The sequence below is a fragment of the Bombina bombina genome, chromosome 6 (assembly GCF_027579735.1).
Source record: "Bombina bombina isolate aBomBom1 chromosome 6, aBomBom1.pri, whole genome shotgun sequence".
In the NCBI taxonomy this organism is placed as follows: Eukaryota; Metazoa; Chordata; class Amphibia; order Anura; family Bombinatoridae; genus Bombina; species Bombina bombina.
Window position 1 is genome coordinate 346,582,045 of NC_069504.1, and position 24,623 is coordinate 346,606,667.

The 24,623-nt window shown below is 37.7% G+C and overlaps 1 protein-coding gene across 1 annotated transcript in view; it reads left to right on the top strand.

Annotated features, from left to right (window-relative positions):
* Positions 1 to 22,389, top strand: part of LOC128662938 (sodium-coupled monocarboxylate transporter 1-like) — a 204,308-nt gene extending 181,919 nt beyond the window's left edge. Inside the window, exons 13-15 of the mRNA XM_053716996.1 lie at positions 18,122 to 18,225; positions 19,821 to 19,909; positions 22,269 to 22,389. Of these exons, the coding sequence (XP_053572971.1) occupies positions 18,122 to 18,225; positions 19,821 to 19,909; positions 22,269 to 22,358 (283 nt within the window). The 3' untranslated portion in view covers positions 22,359 to 22,389. The remainder of the gene's footprint in view (positions 1 to 18,121; positions 18,226 to 19,820; positions 19,910 to 22,268) is intronic.
* The last annotated feature ends 2,234 nt before the right edge of the window (positions 22,390 to 24,623 follow it).

Sequence of the window (24,623 nt, forward strand, 5' to 3'; positions counted from 1 at the left end):
AAAATGTATGAAAGCAAAAGAACATAAAAATTGGAAATATATGAAATTAAGGAATAAAATGTGTATCGTTACCTAAGGGTACAGACATAACAGACAACTGAATTTATCACATGTGAAAAAAACACTGTACTAAAATACTAGACCAATAAATGGTCACAAAACAATAAATGGTTAAAAACAGCTACAGAAATACATAAGATAAAAGTTCATGAAAAGCTCCTGGTGATAGAGGTCGGGTTTATATGACCAGTCCGTTCAAAGAAAGAGCCCTTAGGATTAGGTAAGCTGCAGAAAACCATGATCAGCTCCACTGGCAAGCTCGTCTCAAAGGCAGTCCTCTAACGCTCTAGGGCCTCCATTACATATGCAGCGTCGCCTGCAAAAGCCGGCGACGCCGGTTTTTGCACTGTTTTGGTATCACATATACGGCGTAGCATACAAGTTACGCCCGTATATTTCACCCGTCGCTCGCAATTTTTATTCCCATAGGCTAACATGGGACCACGTCGTAAATCGGTATCCAATATCCAGCGCAAGGCCTTACGTGGCGAAAATGGAGAAATCTTACTCCATTTTTACCTCACCATAAAAGGCAGCCGTAGCAGGCCTTGCGCTGAGTATGGGAGCACCGTAACTCCATAAAATGCCTGCAAAAATAAACTAACACCTAACGCATGCGCAATGTCTATCTACCTGTCAACCGCAATCCCCCACCGCAATAACTAATAAACTCTATTAACCCCTAAGCCGCCATAGCCCACACCGCAAGTAATAACTAAATTATTAACCCCTAAACCGCCATAGCCCACAACGCAATTAACCTATTCAAGTATTAACGCCTAAACCGCCATAGCCCACATAGCCTATTAAATGTATTAACCCCTAATCTGCCGCCGCCAACGTCGTCGCCACTATAATAAAGTTATTAACCCCTAAACCTAATTCTAACCCTAACCCTAACACCCCCCCTAACTTAAATATTATTTAAATAAATCTAAATAAATTTACTATTATTAACTAAATTATTACTATTTAAAACTAAATACTTACCTATAAAATAAACCCTAAGATAGCTACAATATAATTAATAATTACATTATAGCTATTTTAGGATTTATTTTTATTTTACAGGCAACTTTGTATTTATTTTAACTAGGTACAATAGTTATTAAATAGTTATTAACTATTTAATAGCTACCTAGTTAAAATAAAGACAAATTTACCTGTAAAATAAAACCTAACCTAAGTTACAATTACACCTAACACTACACTATCATTAAATAAATTAAATTAATTAACCACAATTACCTAAAATTAAATACAATTAAACAAAATAATCTAAAGTATAAAAACCCCCCCTAAATTACAGAAAATAAAAAAAGTTTAAACTAATTACACCTAATCTAAGCCCCCATATAAAATAAAAAAGCCCCCCAAAATAATAAAATTCCCTACCCTATACTAAATTACAAATAGCCCTTAAAAGGGCTTTTTGCGGGGCATTGCCCCAAAGTAATCAGCTCTTTTACCTGTAAAAAAAGATATACAACCCCCCAACATTAAAACCCACCACCCACACACCCAACCCTACTCTAAAACCCACCCAATCCCGCCTTAAAAAAAACTAACACTGCCCCCTTGAAGATCTCCCTACCTTGAGCCGTCTTCACCCAGCCGGGCACAAGTGGACCTCCAGAGGGGCAGAAGTCTTCATCTGATCTGGCCAGAAGAGGACATCCAGACTGACAGAAGTCTTCATCCAGGCGGCATCTTCTATCTTCTTCCATCCGGAGCAGAGCGGGTCCATCTTGAAGACATCCGACGCGGAGCATCCTCTTCCATCCGACGGCGACTGAAGAATGAAGGTTCATTTAAATGACGTCATCCAAGATGGTTTTAAAGGAACCTTCATTCTTCAGACAGTGTGTGCATGTCTCTGTCTATTACTGCCTGTGAGTGCATGTCTCTGTTACTGCCTGTGTGTGCATATCTCTGTATGTTACTGCCTGTGTGTGCATGTCTCTGTCTATTACTGCCTGTGTGCGCATGTCTCTGACTATTATTGCCTGTGTGTGAATGTCTCTGTCTATTACTGTCTGTGAGTGCATATCTCTGTCTATTACTGTCTGTGAGTGCATGTCGCTGTCTATTACTGCCTGTGTGTATAGTACATTTGAAAAATAAACAGCTATTACAGTTCTCTATCAAATTATTTATGTGCACAAATCCCATAGGCCTAGATTTGGAGTTTGGCGGTAAAAGGGCTGTTAACGCTCCGCGGGCTTTTTTCTGGCCGCACCATAAAATTAACTCTGGTATCGAGAGTTCAAACAAATGCTGCGTTAGGCTCCAAAAAAGGAGCGTAGAGCATTTTTACCGCAAATGCAACTCTCGATACCAGAGTTGCTTACGGACGCGGCCAGCCTCAAAAACGTGCTCGTGCACGATTCCCCCATAGGAAACAATGGGACTGTTTGAGCTGAAAAAAAAACTAACACCTGCAAAAAAGCAGCATTCAGCTCCTAACGCAGCCCCATTGTTTCCTATGGGGAAACACTTCCTATGTCTGCACCTAACACTCTAACATGTACCCCGAGTCTAAACACCCCTAACCTTACACTTATTAACCCCTAATCTGCCGCCCCCCGCTATCGCTGACCCCTGCATATTTTTTTTAACCCCCTAATCTGCCGCTCCGTAAACCGCCGCAACCTACGTTATCCCTATGTACCCCCTAATCTGCTGCCCTAACATCGCCCGACCCCTATATTATATTTATTAACCCTAATCTGCCCCCCTCAACGTCGCCGACACCTGCCTACACTTATTAACCCCCTAATCTGCCGAGCGGACCTGAGCGCTACTATAATAAAGTTATTAACCCCTAATCCGCCTCACTAACCCGATAATAAATAGTATTAACCCCCTAATGTGCCCTCCCTAACATCGCCGACACCTAACTTCAATTATTAACCCCTAATCTTCCGAGCGGAGCTCACCGCTATTCTAATAAATTGATTAACCCCTAAAGCTAAGTCTAACCCTAACACTAACACCCCCTAACTTAAATATAATTTACATCTAACGAAATAAATTAACTCTTATTAAATAAATTATTCCTATTAAAGCTAAATACTTACCTGTAAAATAAATCCTAATATAGCTACAATATAAATTATAATTATATTATAGCTATTTTAGGATTAATATTATTTTACAGGCAACTTTGTAATATTTTAAACCAGGTACAATAGCTATTAAATAGTTAAGAACTATTTAATAGTTACCTAGTTAAAATAATAACAAAATTACCTGTAAAATAAGTCCTAACCTAAGTTATAATTAAACTTAACACTACCCTATCAATAAAATAATTAAATAAACTACCTACAATTACCTACAATTAACCTAACACTACACTATCAATAAATTAATTAAACACAATTGCTACAAATAAATACAATTAAATAAACTAGCTAAAGTACAAAAAATAAAAAAGAACTAAGTTACAAAAAATAAAAAAATATTTACAAACATAAGAAAAATATTACAACAATTTTTAAACTAATTACACCTACTCTAAGCCCCCCTAATAAAATAACAAAGCCCCCCAAAATAAAAAATTCCCTACCCTATTCTAAATTAAAAAAGTTACAAGCTCTTTTACCTTACCAGCCCTGAACAGGGCCCTTTGCGGGGCATGCCCCAAGAATTTCAGCTCTTTTGCCTGTAAAAGAATAAATACAATACCCCCCCCCAACATTACAACCCACCACCCACATACCCCTAATCTAACCCAAACCCCCCTTAAAGAAACCTAACACTAAGCCCCTGAAGATCTTCCTACCTTGTCTTCACCATACCAGGTTCACCGATCCGTCCTGGCTCCAACATCTACATCCAACCCAAGCGGGGGTTGGCGATCCATCATCCGGTGCTGAAGAGGTCCAGAAGAGGCTCCAAAGTCTTCCTCCTATCCGGCAAGAAGAGGACATCCGGACCGGCAAACATCTTCTCCAAGCGGCATCTTCGATCTTCTTCCATCCGGTGCGGAGCGGGTCCATCTTGAAGCAGGCGACGCGGATCCATCCTCTTCTTCCGTTGTCTCCCGACTAATGACGGTTCCTTTAAGGGACGTCATCCAAGATGGCGTCCTCGAATTCCGATTGGCTGATAGGATTCTATCAGCCAATCGGAATTAAGGTAGGAATTTTCTGATTGGCTGATGGAATCAGCCAATCAGAATCAAGTTCAATCCGATTGGCTGATCCAATCAGCCAATCAGATTGAGCTCGCATTCTATTGGCTGTTCCGATCAGCCAATAGAATGCGAGCTCAATCTGATTGGCTGATTGGATCAGCCAATCGGATTGAACTTGATTCTGATTGGCTGATTCCATCAGCCAATCAGAAAATTCCTACCCTTAATTCCGATTGGCTGATAGAATCCTATCAGCCAATCGGAATTCGAGGGACGCCATCTTGGATGACGTCCCTTAAAGGAACCGTCATTAGTCGGGAGACAACGGAAGAAGAGGATGGATCCGCGTCACCTGCTTCAAGATGGACCCGCTCCGCACCGGATAGAAGAAGATCGAAGATGCCGCTTGGAGAAGATGTTTGCCGGTCCGGATGTCCTCTTCTTGCCGGATAGGAGGAAGACTTTGGAGCCTCTTCTGGACCTCTTCAGCACCGGATGATGGATCGCCAACCCCCGCTTGGGTTGGATGAAGATGTTGGAGCCAGGACAGATCGGTGAACCTGGTATGGTGAAGACAAGGAAGGAAGATCTTCAGGGGCTTAGTGTTAGGTTTCTTTAAGGGGGGTTTGGGTTAGATTAGGGGTATGTGGGTGGTGGGTTGTAATGTGGGGGGGGGGTATTGTATTTATTCTTTTACAGGCAAAAGAGCTGAAATTCTTGGGGCATGCCCCGCAAAGGGCCCTGTTCAGGGCTGGTAAGGTAAAAGAGCTTTTAACTTTTTTAATTTAGAATAGGGTAGGAATTTTTTATTTTGGGGGGCTTTGTTATTTTATTAGGGGGCTTAGAGTAGGTGTAATTAGTTTAAAATTGTTGTAATATTTTTCTTATGTTTGTAAATATTTTTTTATTTTTTGTAACTTAGTTCTTTTTTATTTTTTGTACTTTAGCTAGTTTATTTAATTGTATTTATTTGTAGCAATTGTGTTTAATTAATTTATTGATAGTGTAGTGTTAGGTTAATTGTAGGTAATTGTAGGTAGTTTATTTAATTATTTTATTGATAAGGGTAGTGTTAGGTTTAATTATATCTTAGGTTAGGATTTATTTTACAGGTAAATTTGTTATAATTTTAACTAGGTAACTATTAAATAGTTCTTAACTATTTAATAGCTATTGTACCTGGTTAAAATAATTACAAAGTTGCCTGTAAAATAAATATTAATCCTAAAATAGCTATAATATAATTATAATTTATATTGTAGCTATATTAGGATTTATTTTACAGGTAAGTATTTAGCTTTAAATAGGAATAATTTATTTAATAAGAGTTAATTTATTTCGTTAGATGTAAATTATATTTAAGTTAGGGGGGTGTTAGTGTTAGGGTTAGACTTAGCTTTAGGGGTTAATCAATTTATTAGAATAGCGGTGAGCTCCGCTCGGAAGATTAGGGGTTAATAATTGAAGTTAGGTGTCGGCGATGTTAGGGAGGGCAGATTAGGGGGTTAATACTATTTATTATAGGGTTAGTGAGGCGGATTAGGGGTTAATAACTTTATTATAGTAGCGCTCAGGTCCGCTCGGCAGATTAGGGGTTAATAAGTGTAGGCAGGTGTCGGCGACGTTGAGGGGGGCAGATTAGGGGTTAATAAATATAATATAGGGGTCGGCGGTGTTAGGGGTAGCAGATTAGGGGTACATAGGGATAACGTAGGTGGCGGCGCTTTGCGGTCGGAAGATTAGGGGTTAATTATTTTAAGTAGCTGGCGGCGACGTTGTGGGGGGCAGGTTAGGGGTTAATAATGTAATACAGGGGTCGGCGGGGTTAGGGGCAGCAGATTAGGGGTACATAAGTATAACGTAGGTGGCGGTCGGCAGATTAGGGGTTAAAAATTTTAATCGAGTGGCGGCGATGTGGGGGGAGCTCGGTTTAGGGGTACATAGGTAGTTTATGGGTGTTAGTGTACTTTAGGGTACAGTAGTTAAGAGCTTTATGAACCGGCGTTAGCCAGAAAGCTCTTAACTCCTGCTATTTTCAGGCGGCTGGAATTTTGTCGTTAGAGCTCTAACGCTCACTTCAGAAACGACTCTAAATACCGGCGTTAGAAAGATCCCATTGAAAAGATAGGATACGCAAATGGCGTAGGGGGATCTGCGGTATGGAAAAGTCGCGGCTGAAAAGTGAGCGTTAGACCCTTTAATCACTGACTCCAAATACCAGCGGGCGGCCAAAACCAGCGTTAGGAGCCTCTAACGCTGGTTTTGACGGCTACCGCCGAACTCCAAATCTAGGCCATAGACTTTAATAGTGAATTTTGTAAAGAATAATTGTTACAACATACTCCTATAGTCAATATTTATAATTTAAATCAGAATTTTGGAGGAAGAAATACATGGACGATAAAAAGGAATTGGAAGTACACATAAATCAGCAAGCGATAAGAGATACCAGAAAAGATAAGGGGAAGCTACACAGATTTGGTAATAGATCTGGTAAATTATTGGCTTCTTTAGTTAAAGTGCAAAAATCATCGAGACAAATCATGTCACTAAAATCTAAAGAAGGACTAATTTGTAATATTATAGAGATAGTAGAGGAATTTAGGAAATATTATAATAATCTTTATACATCAGAAAGTAAAACAGATGGAGTGAAAATTAAGTCTTTTTTAGAAGGTATTAATATTCCAAAGATTACATATGAACAGCAAGAAATATTAAATTATATTATTACAGTAGAGGAGGTTGATAAAGTAATAGCAAAAATGCCATTAGGCAAGGCACCAGGTCCGGATGGACTACCGTTAGAATGGTATAAAATTATGAAAAAATCATTAATAGATTTAATGACAGACTTATTTAATGGATATTTCAGTGATAGAATTAAACCCTCTTTAACTTTCTCGGCAGCTAACATTATTGTGATTCCAAAAGTTGGGAAAGACCCTCAATGTGTTACATCGTATCGACCGATATCCATGCTCAACCAGGACTATAAGATCTTAACAAAAATAATTGCGAATAGGCTAAAAATCTTACTCCCTGAGTTAGTCCATAAAGATCAATCAGGTTTTATCCAGGCCAGATCCTCATGTAAGAATATTCGTAAAGTGCTACATATTGTTAATCACTTCTGGCTCATGAAAAAACAATATAATGAAGAATTGATCCCAAATACCCTGTTGTTGGCTTTGGATGCCGAAAAAGCCTTCGACAGTGTTGAATGGCCATACTTGATTAAATGTTTAGGGGAATACAATATAAAAAGCCCTTGCAGTAAGTTTATTGAAAATGTTTACTCAAAAACAAATGCCTCAGTTAATGTCAATGGTGAACTATCATCTAGATTTAACTTGAGTAGAGGAACTCGTCAGGGCTGTCCCCTGTCTCCCCTCCTATTCAATTTGGTATTAGAACCTCTGGCAATGAAATTAAACATATATACTGGTATAGAGTTAGATGGTAATAGTTACCATCTGTCATTATATGCAGATGATATGTTATTATTTGTCCAAGATCCAGAGATAAACTTAAAAAAGATCTTGAAGGTTGTCTTTAAATTTGGACAATTTTCAGGGTTTAAAATTAATGGTTTAAAATCAGAAGTCCTATGGTTAAATAAATGACAAAATTGTGATATTAGTGAATTCTCTTTTTTAGAACCATTAAATTATATCACCTATTTAGGAATTAATATATCTCCTAACCCGGAAAAATGGTATAAGATAAACTATGAGAAAATATTTACATCTATAGAACAATCCCTTAAAAAATGGAATAATTTACTAATTTCACTCATGGGGAAAGTACACATAATAAAAATGATGATCTTACCAAAACTGCTATATCCCCTAAATATGTTGCCAATCTTAATTCCAAGGAAAGACACTGAGAGATTGAATAAAATCTTTAATAGATTTATTTGGAAGGGGAAAAAAACATGTATAAGCTTAAATAAATTAAAACAACCAATGATGCAAGGGGGCTTGGCTGTCCCAGATGTCTATTTGTACAATCTCTCATCACTGATGAGAATAGTGGTTGATTGGTTGGGGGGAACGGAATACTTTTATGATAAGACATTAGAAAAAATAACATCATTAGGAAATAGTAAGGCATTTGTGTTGCATACAGATTGGCTTGATATAGATATTAAAATTAAGAATAATATCATGTATAAAGACATTCTGAAAGCATGGAATATAACTAATAAGATTCTTCAATTTTCAATCAAAGGCTCAATATATTTTTACCCATAAAAGGGAACCAAAATTTTGGACCTGGAAGGGAAAACGCTATTTTCACAGAATGGGGGAGAAGGGGATAGTTAAGATAGGGGATTTACTAGATCCAATAAAAAAATCACTATGTACATTTGAAGAACTAAAATACAAGTATAATTTACCAGATTCGCATATTTATGCATACATTCAAATAGCACATTATATAACAAACATCATCAAAAAATACCCTTCCTCGGGGGGGGCGGAGCCGGCCGAGAAAGAACATGGTCGCACAAAGCTAAAGCTCCGATCATATCCACTTGATGTATCATATAAAGAAGGGGCAAATGCTCTTTATTTGGGTAATGAAAGGTGCCCAATAAAACCTGAACAGGGGAACAAGGTTCCGGTACCAAAACCTGAACGGCAAACAGCGGGGAAGGCAAGAACACAAGCACCATCAACGGAGGCCGCACTGAAGCGCCAACTCGGCATGTAACATCCCGCGACCAGAATACTGCAGCGGCGGATAAACCTGAGAGTGTGGAAGCCATAATTTGAAAAACGCTTACGGAGGCAATCGAATGTAAAGAGTTTCATATAGAAAACAGGTCCCCAATATTGGACTTATCAGAACACGCATCAGACAAAAGGCCTCTGGATAACGCAAGCTGGAGAGCGGTAACGACTCAAGCTGAAAGTAAGTCAGACCTCGATAACTTTTACTGGGGCCACTATCTAAAAGCAATACCCTTACAGTTTCAATCGCAAGACTACTGCGACACAATATAGCTTTATACACAGGATAAAAGGACACTCTGAACTGAATAACACGCTCTCACAGAATTACACTTATTTTTCTCTTTTTATTGCACAAGCACAGAGTCCCATAACAATAAAGACACCCGGGGTAAGGAGGAGACAAAATTCAAATTCGAAGTTCAATATACAAAGACCCTGCATTGTTTTAAACATACTGAAGTGCTTCACATACCCAGATCAATATGGCGGCCAGAAAACAGAGGTTAGACAAGACACAGAAGAATACAACCCCTAGTGGAGGGAAACTAAAATCCTTTTTCAAACCATTTGACAGTGTAAACGCATTATCGTTAGAGACTGCACAAATGGACATGTCAGATCTCACAGAACACACAGATGATTCTGCTCCCATAACAAGGGCAGACCTGAATCTACTCCTCACTAAAAATGACCTCAGTACATTCATGGTACAAGTCAGCACAGCAATAAAAGATGGTCTGGCCAAAGTTAAAAGAGATGTTAACGCTCTGGGCCACAGAGTACTCCATCTTGAAGAGCAAGCAGAGGAAAATACAAAGACCACTGATGATATGACCATCGCATTACAACAGCAAAACACCACAATCCTACAATTGCAATCGCAAGTTGAAGACCTCGACAATAGAGGAAGACGCCACAATTTGAGAATTAGAGGGGTACCAGAGGAAATTCTACCACCACAAATCCAGTCATACCTACAAAATTTATTTAAATTTCTGTTGGGACTTAACAAAGATGACACAATAATTCTAGACAGAGCACACCGAGCCCTCAGGGCAAAACCCCCACCAACTGGGCCACCCAGAGATATAATACTATGCTGCCATAAATTTGCAGACAAGGAGAACATACTGTTGGCGGCAAGGAAAAAATCCCCAATCAGATTTGGAGAAGACTCCATCCAGATTTTCGCTGATCTTAGTCCCCTAACATTAGCAAAACGAAAGGAGGCTAGGTACCTTACACTACACCTGGCTGAATTAAACATACCTTACAGATGGGGTTTTCCATTTGCTATCAGAGTTATCAAGAACAATAAAACCTATATCTACAAAGACCCAGAAGATCTAGAAACATTTTGTCAACAGCTGGACATCCCTCAACCCTCTTTGCCTTCTATTAAAGACCTTATATCGGATAAACCAGCCCACAGAAAATCCAACACACAGGACCAAAGATCCGACTGGATGACAGTACCGAACAAGAGAAGAAACACCACTATTGCTCCACAAGCCCAGACAGGAATGGACGGTGAATCATCATGAAAGAGACACTTTACTTTTCTTTGCCTCTGGTTGGGATACCTCCCCGCCATACTTTTGCTCAGTTACTGATAAGTAAATGGTTATATTGACACTTTATGCAGACTTGCACTAAAATGCCGGAAGGCATTGGGAGACTCTCCCCCTCTTTACACCTAACACCTTAACTCCCCTAAATTAACGAATTCATGCCCCCGAATTCAACCCAATTTAAGACCTAATAACAGTCAACATCAAGAATGGATTGGCATATTTGGTGCCTCACTCCCCCCACCCTTTTTAGTCTTTAATACTCCGCTTATCGGAAGTATCCGTTACCCCTTCCCCTTCTCTCCCCCCTCCTAAGTGTGTGATGCTAGAGCTTCACACATCATATTGTTCAAGATGTTATTGTTGTTATTGGATGTTATTTTTATATGGTTTGAAATATTTACATGTTTTATTTATCTATTTCAGTCTAGAAACCACCATCTATTTCCTTCTCTTTCTCTGCACTACTCTTGGAGATCCGAAAACAACTCCCTCTTATGTAGTTATCTTCTGTCTCTCTTCTACCCTTGCTGACAGGACTCTGCAACCCACGAAATGGCCGAATTATCAAATGGTAAGAAAATATTGTTCTCCAACACACACACAAGAACATGGCTAACCCAATAGTTAATATCATTTCGCAAAACACGAAAGGCCTCAACTCACCCACGAAGAGAGCAATTGCATTGCGGAGCTTAGCCAAACATAATAACTCTATTTTATTTCTTCAAGAGACACACTTTGTAAAAGAGTCAGAACCTAAATTCCACTCTAGGGAATTCACAACAGGCTATTACAGCTCAAACAAAGTAAAAAAAAACGGGGTATGTACCCTCTTCCACAAAAACATACAATTCCAGCTCAATAAACAGATAACGGACAATGAGGGCAGAATATTGATATTGACGGGACTCATGTTCCACCAACAAGTAACGTTAGTCAATGTTTATGCCCCCAACGGCAAAAAAGCTCAATTTTTCCAAACATTACAAAATTTAATTGTAGAACATAAGACGGGAATTCTTATATTAGGAGGAGATTTAAATGTTACTCTAAATCCCTCACTCGACGCCTCCTCCCACAGACCCACAGCCCAAACGAGACCACCTAACCTAGTATTCAAATTTCTAACACACTTAGGCTTACTTGATACTTGGAGATTGAAGCACCCCACGCAGTGCAATTACACCTTTTTCTCTTTCCCCTGGTCAGTGTACACTAGAATTGACTACATTTTTATAGACAGAAACCACCTATCTATACTTAAAGATGCGGACATCCAACCGACTCCATGGTCGGACCACTCCATGGTCAATACACAGCTACAATGGCCTAACCACCCAACTACCCCATTTATTTGGAGACTGGACGACTCCCTAATGCACACCCCACACACGGTCAAGGCAATAGAAGCCTCCTTAAAAGAATACTTTAGTATTAATATGACTCCCACCACTTCACCACACATGCTATGGGAAGCCCATAAGGCAGTAATTAGGGGGCACTGCATCAAACATACAACTTACAGGAAAAAAATCTACAACCAAACAATAAATAACCTGACTACTCAACTAGCCCGCCTGGAATTAGCACATAAAAACTCCCCAAAGAATAATATACTACTTAAACAGGTAACAGACACCAGGCTAGAACTCAACAACACATTGCTAAAAGAAGCACAGAGACGAGCGTTACACTTAAAGAAAACCTTCTTCTTTGAAGGCAACAGGGCAGGCTCGCTCTTAGCTAGAGCCTTAAAAACTCAGACATTAAAATCACAGATACATAAGATAACAACACCTGACAAAACGGATATCTTAGATAGCGAGGGAATCGCTAATCATTTCAAGGAATACTACTCTAAACTATATAACCTTGAGAGAAAAGACTCCCAGGAACACTTAACACAAATGCAGGACTACATCAACAAAGCAGATCTACCTACCTTACACCCAGAACAACGTGAAACAATGGAAAGTCCCATAAGCCTACTAGAGGTCTATACAGCAATAAAAGACCTGCCGACCGGCAAAAGTCCGGGACCGGATGGTTTCTCAAACGCGTACTATAAGACATATAAACACATCTTGGCCCCACATTTACTCAATCTATTTCAAACGTTAGAGGAAGGTGGTACCCTATCTCAAGATATGCTTTCAGCACATATCTCGGTCATACCCAAGCCACAAAAAAATTTAACAGACCCCAGCAGTTACAGACCAATATCGCTCCTAAATACAGATATAAAGATTCTTGGAAAAATATTAGCAAAAAGAATTAATGTAGTTTTACAATCCTTAATCCACACTGACCAAGTGGGATTTGTCCCCGGGCGGGAGGCGAGGGACAATACCATTCGGGTTTTGACACTCATTTCCTATGCCAAACATAAAAAACTTCCTGCCGCCCTCTTGGCGATCGACGCCGAGAAGGCGTTTGACCGCATCAGCTGGGGATTCCTTACTGAGACTTTGAAAGCGATAGGATTTGGCCCGCACATGATTACCCGAATACTTAGCCTTTACAAAAGCCCAACAGCCAAAGTCAAAGCAAACGGAATGCTTTCTAACCCCTTTCAGATCCAAAATGGTACACGTCAAGGTTGCCCCCTATCCCCCATACTTTTCATTATAACTATGGAAGTATTCGCGGCGCATATACGGCGCAATCAGGACATTCAGGGAATTAAAATAGGCCCACACGACTTCAAAATCGCGATGTATGCAGACGACGTGATCTTCACAATCACTGACCCACTCCTGACAGTACCCAAGATATTGAATGAAATTAACACCTTTAGTCAATTCTCAGACTTCTCTATAAACACACAGAAGTCAGAGATTCTAAATATTTCCATGACACAAACAGACTTTCTTAACATGGCAGTTGACTGCCCAATGATCGCCCGGAATGGATCAATAAAATACCTAGGGGTCCACATCTCCCCCAGTCATACACAACTATTCAAAGAAAATTACTCCAAACTTATAACAACAATCCAGCAAGACCTCCGTACCTGGGCCCTAAAGCCAATTTCATGGTGGGGACGTACACAATGCATTAAAATGACCACATTACCTAGGATCTTATACTTATTCCAGGCAGTACCTATAACTCTCCCTAAATGGTATTTAGCACAATTACAGAGACACATCAACGCCTTTATTTGGGGGAAGAGCAGACCCAGGGTCAACAAAACCAACATGTACAGAACAACAGTAAACGGAGGACTGGGACTACCTGACCTAACAACTTATTACAATGCAGTAACTTTACAAAGAGTTCTGGACTGGCACAGAGCAGGTGATACAAAAGCATGGGTGTCCCTAGATTCAAACATTCTAAAAGTTCCGTCAGTAGGAGCACTATGCTGGGTGCCGAAACCTCTGCGCCCCCCCCCAATGTAATGATCTACCGATCCATAAACATATCTTTGACACATGGGACAGCATTACAACTCACCAAACCCACATTACGGGGCCTCGTTCTCCCCTTTTCCCTATCCCCTTAAATGCTGAAATGATAGGAGGCCTAGAAAGAGGACAACAGAGATTGACGGAATGGGGATATACAGTCCCACTGAAAGAATTCACACTAAACGGGAAATTAATAGCAAGAGAAAACCTAAATACGGTTGCAGGAGGCAGGTACACTAATTGGTTGAAATATTCACAATTAAGACATTTTATTTATACCTCTCCACATCAGAAAGATTACCTTAGAGCCCTTACTCCCTTTGAGAACCTTTGCACAGGTGAAACCCCATTGCGACACGTGCTATCTATAACCCGCAAACTCCTACAGACAGAACACACACGAACACTCCCCTCATACTCGGCCAAATGGCATGAAGAACTAGGGCAGGAGCTGAGTAGAGAAGAGTGGTCTCAGATCTTTCAAAACACGAAAAAGTCGTCCAGCTCACCACGGATGCTAGAACTTAACTTTAAAGTACTGATGAGATGGTATTTGACCCCCTCTCGTATTCACTCTATCTACCCAGAAGCCAATGGGAATTGCTGGAGAGGCTGCTCCACAAAGGGCCAATACCTGCATATGTGGTGGGAGTGCGAAAGAATTAAGCCATTCTGGCAAGAGATAGAAACTTTTTACAGACAAATACTGAATGACGATTTCAGACTTACAATAAGAACAGCCTTGCTTAATGACCTCCCCTCTTTTCCCTGTAAGTTGAGACTTCAATTATTACAAATAGGTATCACTAGTGCTAAACTAATTATAGCACGACATTGGAAAACACAATATACACCAACACTGCGAGAGTGGATTAGCGAGGTTTCAGAAATACTAGTGCTTGAAGAATATGGATTCTTTAAAAGGAAACAAATTGGTAGGTTTGCAGACATTAAATTCATTTGGGAAGAAAACACTCCACGACAGACTTTACCGCCTCGGACCGACACTTAACGGATCCCCCCCCCCTCCCCTCTTTTTTCTTTCCCTATCTCTTACCTTTCTTTTCCCTTCTATCTTTTCTTTTTCCTCTCCTCTTCTTGAGGGACAGGTGGGTCCCTTGTCTTAGTTGAGAATTATATGTTTTGATGTCATTAATACAACTTACAATCTTACAGCAGAATTGTGAATTTAAACATGGACATCATCCACATCGACACGCTGGGAGATAACTAACTATTGCCATTTCTGTTATATTGCAAAAATCCCTTGTCATTTTCATTATGTTTGTATATATAATATGGATGATAATAAAGCTCTTTTGAAAAAAAAAAAAAAAATACCCTTCCTCCATATGGGAGCGTCATCGTTTACATAATATGGTAGAAGATTTAAAAAAAAAAAATGTTCATATTCAGGATTGTACAAGGCATTAATAAACTCAAATTTAACTAATATAAGGGGAAAGATGATAGAAGGTTGGCAAAAAGAAGCCTCCATATAGTTAAATGTGACAGAGATGGAAAAAAGCTTGAAAACTATTACATCTACCACATATGACTCATATTTTAGGGAATCACAAATTAAGATTTTACATAGATTCTATATAACACCAAAAACCGCCTCAAAATGGTTTAAGTGTGAAAAGAGATGTATTAAATGTAACTATATAGAGCCTAATTTAAAACATCTTCTGTGGGACTGCCCAAAAATTAAACAATACTGGGCAAAGATTCAATTTTGGGCGAGTAAGATTTTTGGATATAAGATCAATTTAAATTTTTTGAATATAATACTTGCACTAAATAGTCAAGTTAAACAGGAAAATATAAAAATGATGACTATGATAATTTTGGCAGGAAGGAAATGTATAATGAAAAGATGGATATTAAAGAAAGGTCCTAATATGAAGGAATTCCAGAATATTTTGATGGAACAATTAAATATGGAACTATTTGATACATTGTATGACAGGGATATAAGAATTAAGGAATGTAAAAAAAAATGGGGTGGTTTTATAGATATTTTAGAACCGCATGTGACAAATAAAATTATGTCGCAATTTAATTTATAGACATAGTACCATTTTGGATGGGATATATTGGGGAAAATTTGAGAAAAAGTTATGAAATTTGTATGAAATTAAGTTAATAGATGGGGATTTACTCTAACCAGGACTATATTTGGTACGAATTAGGTTTTGGAAGGGAAATACTCCTGTAGTATGGATTCATCTATGCATTTTAAGTGATAGGCAACAGCGTTATTAAGTGATGGTTAAAAGTTTAGAGGTCGGGTAATCTGCCTATAAAAATTATTATGGGAACAAATGTTTTAGGAAAGACAATATTGTTTAAGTCAGAATTGAAGTAATTTATAGATTATGTGTATATGTAGAACATCCTACATCATGAAATCACTATGCAGTTTTAAGTAGTAAAGATATATATGTATTCATATTATTGTTGGATCTGTACATTTATTGTTATCGGTAATATGTATGTATATGTATTTGCTTGTTTATATAATTGAATTTTCCTAATAATAAAAAAAAAAAGGGATAATAAAGTCTAAATTAAACTTGAAAAAAAAAAAAGAAAAGAAAAGTTCTAATAGACCCCTAAATATGTTACAAATACACCCAGTGACGTATTGCAATCCTTAGAAAATCTTACCTGATTACTTTTCTGCAAAGTTCAACTTTAAAGTCTATTGGAAGTTTTGTAGATACATTTGAATATGAATTTAAAGGGATTGATATGCATTAAACAAATACATATGCATAGCTATAAGAAAAGTATAAATATAATGGCAATTAGTAAAAGATATAAAGATATTTTTAGATAATAGCAATATATTTGGAAAAAACATTGTAGTAGAAAAAGGACATATTTAAAGGGATAGGAAAGTCAAAATTAAACTTTCATAATTCAGGATACACCATAGAATTTTAAGACAATTCTATTATTCTTGTTCTCTTGGTATCCATTGTTGAAAAGCATATGTACATATCCTTAGCAGCAGCAATGCACTACTAGGTGCTAACTGGTGGTTGGCCGCAACACACATTTGTCTCTTGTCATTTGCTCACCAGATGTGTTCAGCTAGGTCCCAGTAGTGCACTGCTGCTTTGGAGCTGACCTTTTAATGACAGAGAGACATTCAAGGTCTAGGAGGGCATTTTGGAATTTTCTAATAAAATTTGCTCATTTTTTTGTTTTATTTTTTTTACCCCATTTTTCCGTAGTAATATACACATATACATATTAAGATTTACCAAGCAGTGTATGCTGCTATCTAAACCTGTACCTGTCTCGCCGGAAATCTAAGTTAGGACCTCTGAGGTGGCGTACAGCAATCAGCCCGATTGGGTTGATTGACATCCCCTGCTAGCGACCGATTGGCTGCGAATGTGCAAGGGGGGGCATTGCACAAGCATTTCACTAGAAATGCTTGTGCAATGATAAATGCTAACAGCGTATGCTGTCGACATTTATGGATGTCCGCCCGCACATTGATAAATCTACCCCTTAGACATGTGTATGTATCTCTATGTTAAAGCCCTTTGCATGACTACTTTTTCTAACACCTGTTATCTCATATATTTGAGCCGTTAGAACTTTTTATTGCAATATGCTTTGTGACTTTTTTTTGACTTGCATAACAATTAACCAAAGCTCTGAAGTCACAGTAATTATTCGAGCGCAAATCACTATTGCACTCACGTGATTGCATTTACTTTCATCTTGTAATACGATCGGAATTTCACTTGCATGCAAATGACCACAAAAACCCAATATTGCTCACACACAAACAATAGCGCTTTTTTCGTAATCTATCCATAAATATTGTAATATTCAGTTTAAATTTAAACGGAAGAAGATCCTAAATACCACCTCACCAAATTATATGTTATCTTATTATTTTCCAGTTCTAATGTAAAGTGTAGGAGATTCAGATGGCACAATATGCAAACTAATTCCCTCTAGTCACACAATCTGTGTTCATGCCAAGCACACATTTTAGGGCAGATGTTGACAGTGAGAGACGGACTCCAGGGACAATTACATTATGTGACAGGAAGCAAAAAAGCACTGTCCTAGGAAAATGAGGGCAACTGGGAAATATGATCAGGTACTACAGCTGACTAATTAACCAATTGAGCCATCACGCTTTTCCTTTATTTACAGACCTCTGCTTGCTGAATATTGGTATTCTCTATCTTATTTATACTTTAGCATTCTGGGAACACTTACTACCTTGATTGCTGGAATTATTGCTAGTCTGATCTCAGGTATGTTCTGAACACTGTGTACAAATAAAGTTGTTAATTAATCAGTTATGCGGAAATCAGGGGAACTGGGAGTCACTACAAACTCTGAACATGTAAAATATTTATTTAACAGTTTTTAAATTAAAAATAAATAAAATACGGTAAAATATTTTTTTCTTTATTATATCTCATTCATAGATAAAGTCTTTGTTATAATATAAAGAAAACTAATAAATGATTTTGTAATATATTCAGTGGTTTTGGTTTAGTTCTTAAAATGAGTTTGCTGATTTTTAAAGGGACATTAAAGGGATAGTAAACACCAAAAATGTTATTGTTTAAAAACATAGATAATCCCTTTATTTACCATTCCCCAGTTTTGCATAATCAACACTGTTATAGTAATATACTTCTTACCTCTGTTATTACCTTGTATCTAAGCTTCTACAGCTTGCCTCCTTATCTCAGATCTTTTAACAGACTTGCATTTCAGGCAATTATTGCTGACTCTTAAATAACTCCACGTTGCATGAGCACAATGTTATGCATATGAAACACATGAACTAACGCCCTCTAGCTGTGATAAACGTTCAAATACATTCAGATAAGAGGCGGCTTTTAAGGGCTTAGAAATTTGCATATGAGCCTACCTAGGTTTAGCTTTAAACGAAGTATACCAAGAGATCAAAGCAAATTTGATGATTAAAGTAAATTAGAAAGTAGTTTAAAGTCCAAACTAAACTGAATCATGCAAGTTTAGTTTGGACTTTACTATCCCTTTAAACGTTTTGAGATGGTAATTTAAAATGACAAATTTTTATACTTAAAAAAACCTCAGCAATATAATAATACAGGGGATGATTTAAGTATTGTGCTTGAGCGCAATCCAAAATACCTGTAAAATGTAGCTCTTTTAAATCCTGAAGTAAAACATTATTATTAATAGTATAGCACCGAACTTATATGGAGAACTCCACTACTTGCGCATTCTCGGCAATGTTGGCTTAGCGCTCTAGTTATATGAACATGAATTGTACTGTGTGCCCCCATAGAAGTATATTATTTGAGGGATTTAGCGCACCTGCATTATCTGGCATGAAGATGTTATATAACTTTGGATTTGTAATATGATTGCAACATAGGACTAGCCATGTTCATTATGTTAGTATAAGTTGTATTGTTTTGTAGTAGTTATATGCTAAAGCCAATTAGAGAAATATATGTAACAGGATTAGCCTTGAGAAGTCAGCACAGTGCCTTTCCAGTTCTGAGAATAAAAAAATCCTCAATAGGCAGAGCATGAAAAAGGGTCAAAATAAAAAAATTAAAATATATCGCAGGGTTGTTTTATTGTGCATAACTAAATATTTTATAACAAATTCAAGGTGCTTACTGTCCCCAAATGAGACTTGAAATCAGCTAGATAATGATTTTTATTAAATATTTTAGATTTTTGTTAATATTTAATCATTTGCAAAAATTACAAATTTTAGAAGCACCAAGATAAATGATCAATAAACACAAAGTTAAACTAAAACAACTAAACTAAATATGTATAAATGTACATAAATGTTAATGTATAAATATACAACTATATGTTTCCATGCATTTTTCAGGAGGATTGAAGCAACATATAAATAAAGACTACCTCTTTGGAAAACAGGATCTTACATGGGATTATTTTACTTGTTGTAAATCTGAAAAAGTAAGTAGACTTTTTATACATTTCAATAAGAACACATTGCAACCGTGATTCCTATCTTGCTGCTGCTAATATCAGCCAATGTCCATTTTTCCTGTCTGGTGAAAAATTCCATTACAAGCTAAATCATTGTGTCCTACAGAGCCTATGTGAGTTTTATTTATCCAATGCTAAAAAAAATCTTTCATTATATGAATAGAACAACATTATTCCAAGAAATATTTTTACCTTCCAATGTTGGTAACAAATATATTGGGGTTAAATTAAATCCTAGTGTTGTATTGACACAGACAATGAGGCCCATTTATTAAGCTCTGAATGGAGCTTGAGGGCCCGTGCTCTGAGCAGGCGGACAGAGATCGCCACAATTCAACCCGATCGAGTACGATCGGGTTGATTGACACCCCCTGCTGGCGCAAATCTGCAGGGAGCGGCGTTGCACCAGCTGCTCACAAGAGCTGCTGGTGCAATGCTGAATACGGAGAGCGTATTGCTGTCCGCATTCAGCGAGGTCTGTCGGACCTGATCCGCACTGTCGGATCAGGTCCGACAGACCTTTAATAAATAGGCCTCATTGACTCCGCCACCAGCAAAATATTCACAGTTAACAGTCGTAAAACCTCAAAGCACTTTACCACTCTGACAAATCACCACAAAAATAACTTGACTTCCCTTATCCCCATAATACTAGTCACACATGTGCAAGGCATTACCCCCCAAGAAACCTCTCCAACATTGACTTCCAATGTGAGTGATCATTGTCCAAAAGTGCACCACTCATGGGTAATTAACCAAATTAAAAGTTCCTACCTTCATTTTATTTTCTCAGACATTCAGAATAGGTGGATGGCTATATTTTGATATAAAGCCATATATGTTTTTTTATGTCTTGCTAATTAATAAATTAACAAAGTTCTACAAAAGATATTCAGAAAAATCAATACAGTGTAGCGTTTTGTTTTTGTTGGAAACGAGGAATGATGACTTCAATCAAGATTCACAAAACAAATTGAAAACTCTGACACCAGAATTAGAGTTATGATATTTTTGTGAGGGTCTGAAGAGTGTGGAGGTTCTTTGGGGAAAGCCTATGCAGTGTTTGGTTATGGTGTGGGGGGGGAACAGTAACTGGGGGTGCTACAAATTGAGCAATGGGTACAGAAAGTTGGCATGAATAAATAATTATTTGAGGGTTTTGGGGGTTAAGGAAAAAGAGGTCACAATTGAAGGCTAGAGGAAGGGAGATTTATTCTCCAGCAAAGTAAAAATTGTGGTGCTCCTAATGGCTGCCAATATCTTAGATACATTTAAATATCTGGCTAAAACAGAAGATCGCTTGTGTTTAATGGGCCAGCTTACTAATTGTATTAATGTGAGCTGAGCTGGCAGCTTATTTATTGCAAATCAGGTAGAATCTGTATAGGCAGGACTTGATAGATTTCTGTCTTTTTTAAGCCTCATCTGCTATATTACTATATTGCTAAGTAATAAGGAAGGAGAACATAAGGTAAGGGGTAGTAAGGAGAACATAAGGTAAGGGGTACAGCTGTGAAGAAATCCATATGGTTAAAGGATTAATCTGTAAGTGTGATAGAAGGAAAATGTATAAGGAGTGTTGCAAAAGGTGGGCGGTGAGGGGATCTATCTAAACATTAAACTATTTAAAATGACTTACACTTGCTTATTGGTGACAATGTAGCCACCAATAAGCAAGCACTATCCAGGGTGCTGAACCTAAAATGGGCTGGCTCCTAAGCTTTACATCCCTGCTTTTTTAAAAAAAAAAAAAGATATCAAGAGAACAAAGAAAATGGATAATAGGAGAAAATTAGAAAGTTGCCTAAAATTTCATGCTCTATCTGGATAATGAAAGGTATAAAATTGGGTTTAGTGTCCCTTTAACTGCCTATACGTGGCTGAATGGAAATACCCATTGATATATTAATGTAGTCTAAATTAGCACCATCAGCAAAATAGCTTCTTTTTGAAAAAAAAACTTATTTTATAGTCACTGAACAATATTCACATTTCCATATTTTAGGACATCCATGTTTAATTTTAAAAACAGATTTCAACAATTAATATACAAAAGCCATGCTCATTTATTCATTCAATCAAAATATTCAACATTTAAAAAAAATAAAATAAATTAAAATGCACTGGGCAAACAATTTGCTCATTTTTTTAAAAAAAACTGAAAATTTAAAAAGAAATTCCAAAATGCACTTGTGAAACAGTTGCTAAAGACTAAGAGAAACAAAGATAACAAATATAAGATTGTAACTCAAAGAGAAATCTAATTATGCTTTTTCATAGAAGTATAACCATTTTATACATTTTCTAACTGTATATTTGATTTCAGGATGACAAGGATGACCGTTTGGAGTGGAAGACGCATCTGGACCAAGTCCATGATAATCCAGCTTTTACACAAGATAGCACAAATCTCTAAGAAATTAAAGGAAAACAAAGAGACTCATAAATACATCACATCTGGAGGTGGTTCTGTCTTCAAGGGATATTAAATAGTTTCATTGTGGTAATACAAAAAGGACTAAGCAGTAAATTTGAATTCAGACAAATCTGTTTGCATCTGAATATTGCCTAATTCGTTAAGCACAGAACTAAATGAACGAACTGCAGCCTGCACAAATAAAAATAATGAATGAATGTATTAGTAACATTAATTAATACATTTGTTCATTCGTTATTCTTTTAATAAAAAAATGCTATAACCTACACAGCCCACAGCCCTATGCTATTAACCCCCTAAATCACCATTTGTCCTCTGTGAATGCCATTTCTTTAGTGGCTCAGTGTTCTGAAATGTTTCTATATCTTTCTACAGGGAGATCCCTTTATTTCTGGATGTGAAAAAGAGAAAAGCTCAGTATAATACAGCACTACATAAAATGAGGCTGTTGTATTTACAATGTGTGCTTAGAATAGTAATTATCGTATACATGATATTTTATTATACTTTGTGGTTTCTGTTTTGTCTTTCATGCATTTAGACTTTGTATTCAGCTAGGTAGTTTGGATTGTAATTTGTTCAAGTACTAATTGCAATTAGAATGTTTTGTGTGCCTTGAACAAATTAGGATCATACTTTCAACATTTTTGTGCATCTTTTACAAATTATATTACACTCTATATTGTTTCTATATAAAATAAATCATGCAGTTTCAGATAGTGGGCTGGATCCTGGGGCTGAAAATTGGTGTTCCTAAGGTGTGTCTGAAGTTCTCTCACAGCCCACACAATATATTCCATAAGCATTTTACACCAGCAGGTCTCACCAATTTATCTCGCCAGCTGTATGTAAGTGAAGCTAGATCAACATTCACAGAATACTTCTTTTAAGTTACAGAAAAGTTATGGATGCTAAACAAGATGCAAATGCAAGTTAAAATTGAACAAAATATTTCAGTTTAATTTGTATTTGCTTCAAACTGTAAATTTATATCAATAACAGGGGTTTCTTCTCCAAAGAGGGAGGCAGCTGTAGGAGGCAGCTCACATCTCACTGAGACTTCCACATTCACCCCTTTTCTCAAAGATTTCAGTCTGCCCCTATTTAATCTCATGTTAAAACTAGGATGTGCAAAACTGCCTCAGCATAGAATTGCATAATGAATAGCTACATAATAATACAATGCAATAGCACATACCCTGAATAAGCAGTAGATGTATTTCCTGACAATTTTTAAAATTTATTTTCTTCTTAAATGGAAAGAGTCCACAGCTGCATTCATTACTTTTGGGAAATAAGTACCTGGCCACCAGGAGGAGGCAAAGACACCCCAGCCAAAGGCTTAAATACTCTTCCCACTCCCCTCATTCCCCAGTCATTCTTTGCTTTTCGTCCCAGGAGGTTGGCAGAGAAGTGTCAGAATTTTTAATTTTTGTTTTTTGTCTCTTATGGAGGGTAGTACTCTTTGGCATGGGACAGGAGTTTTAAGTTGTCCTTTCAGTCTCTCAGTGAGGGCTTGGATGAAAGTTAGAGTCCGGAGATGCAAGGAGAGTCTTTCTGCGAAACCATCTCTACTCATATTAACAGCTCCTCAAGCAATCAGCGTTGTCAAACTTTGCTCCACTGCCTGCTTTCTTCTCTCGAGTCCATGGCGGAGGCAATGCTACTATCCGTCACACTTGAAAGACCGTGTTCCTGTTCCACGGTGTAGATTCCAGTAAGATCGCTTCATTTTACTTTATTCATCAATGTACTGTAATGTGAATGTTTTCCCGAGAGGCTACCACCTTGCGGGTCTAACTAATGTCATAAGGGTCTCAGTTAGTCTCTTTTAGTATCTTGCAATTGAGGGTTAATATCTCCTGAGGGAGGTTATTGAACAGGGGGGTTTATAATCATGTTTGTTATGTGATTCAACCTGCCTATGTGTGATGTTTATGGGCTTGTGGTTTGGAACATTGAGGCCTTTGGAAGTGATGCAGCCTTTTGGTTCACCTTGTGTCGGGCGTGCTTACGTTCCATTTTCCATTTCCGCATTCCCTACCATGTGGAGAAGGAAATATTCTAGTCCGCAGGGGTCTGGTCATAGGAGGTGGTGAGTGCCACAGCCATTGTGGGTGTCAGGTGCTGTTTTTGTTATACTAATAGGATTCTGATACTGAGACTATTTTGATTTCAGATTCAGATTCTGTGTCCGGTGACGAAACCGAATTGGCCTCGTTGACACATGTCAACCAGTTTTGT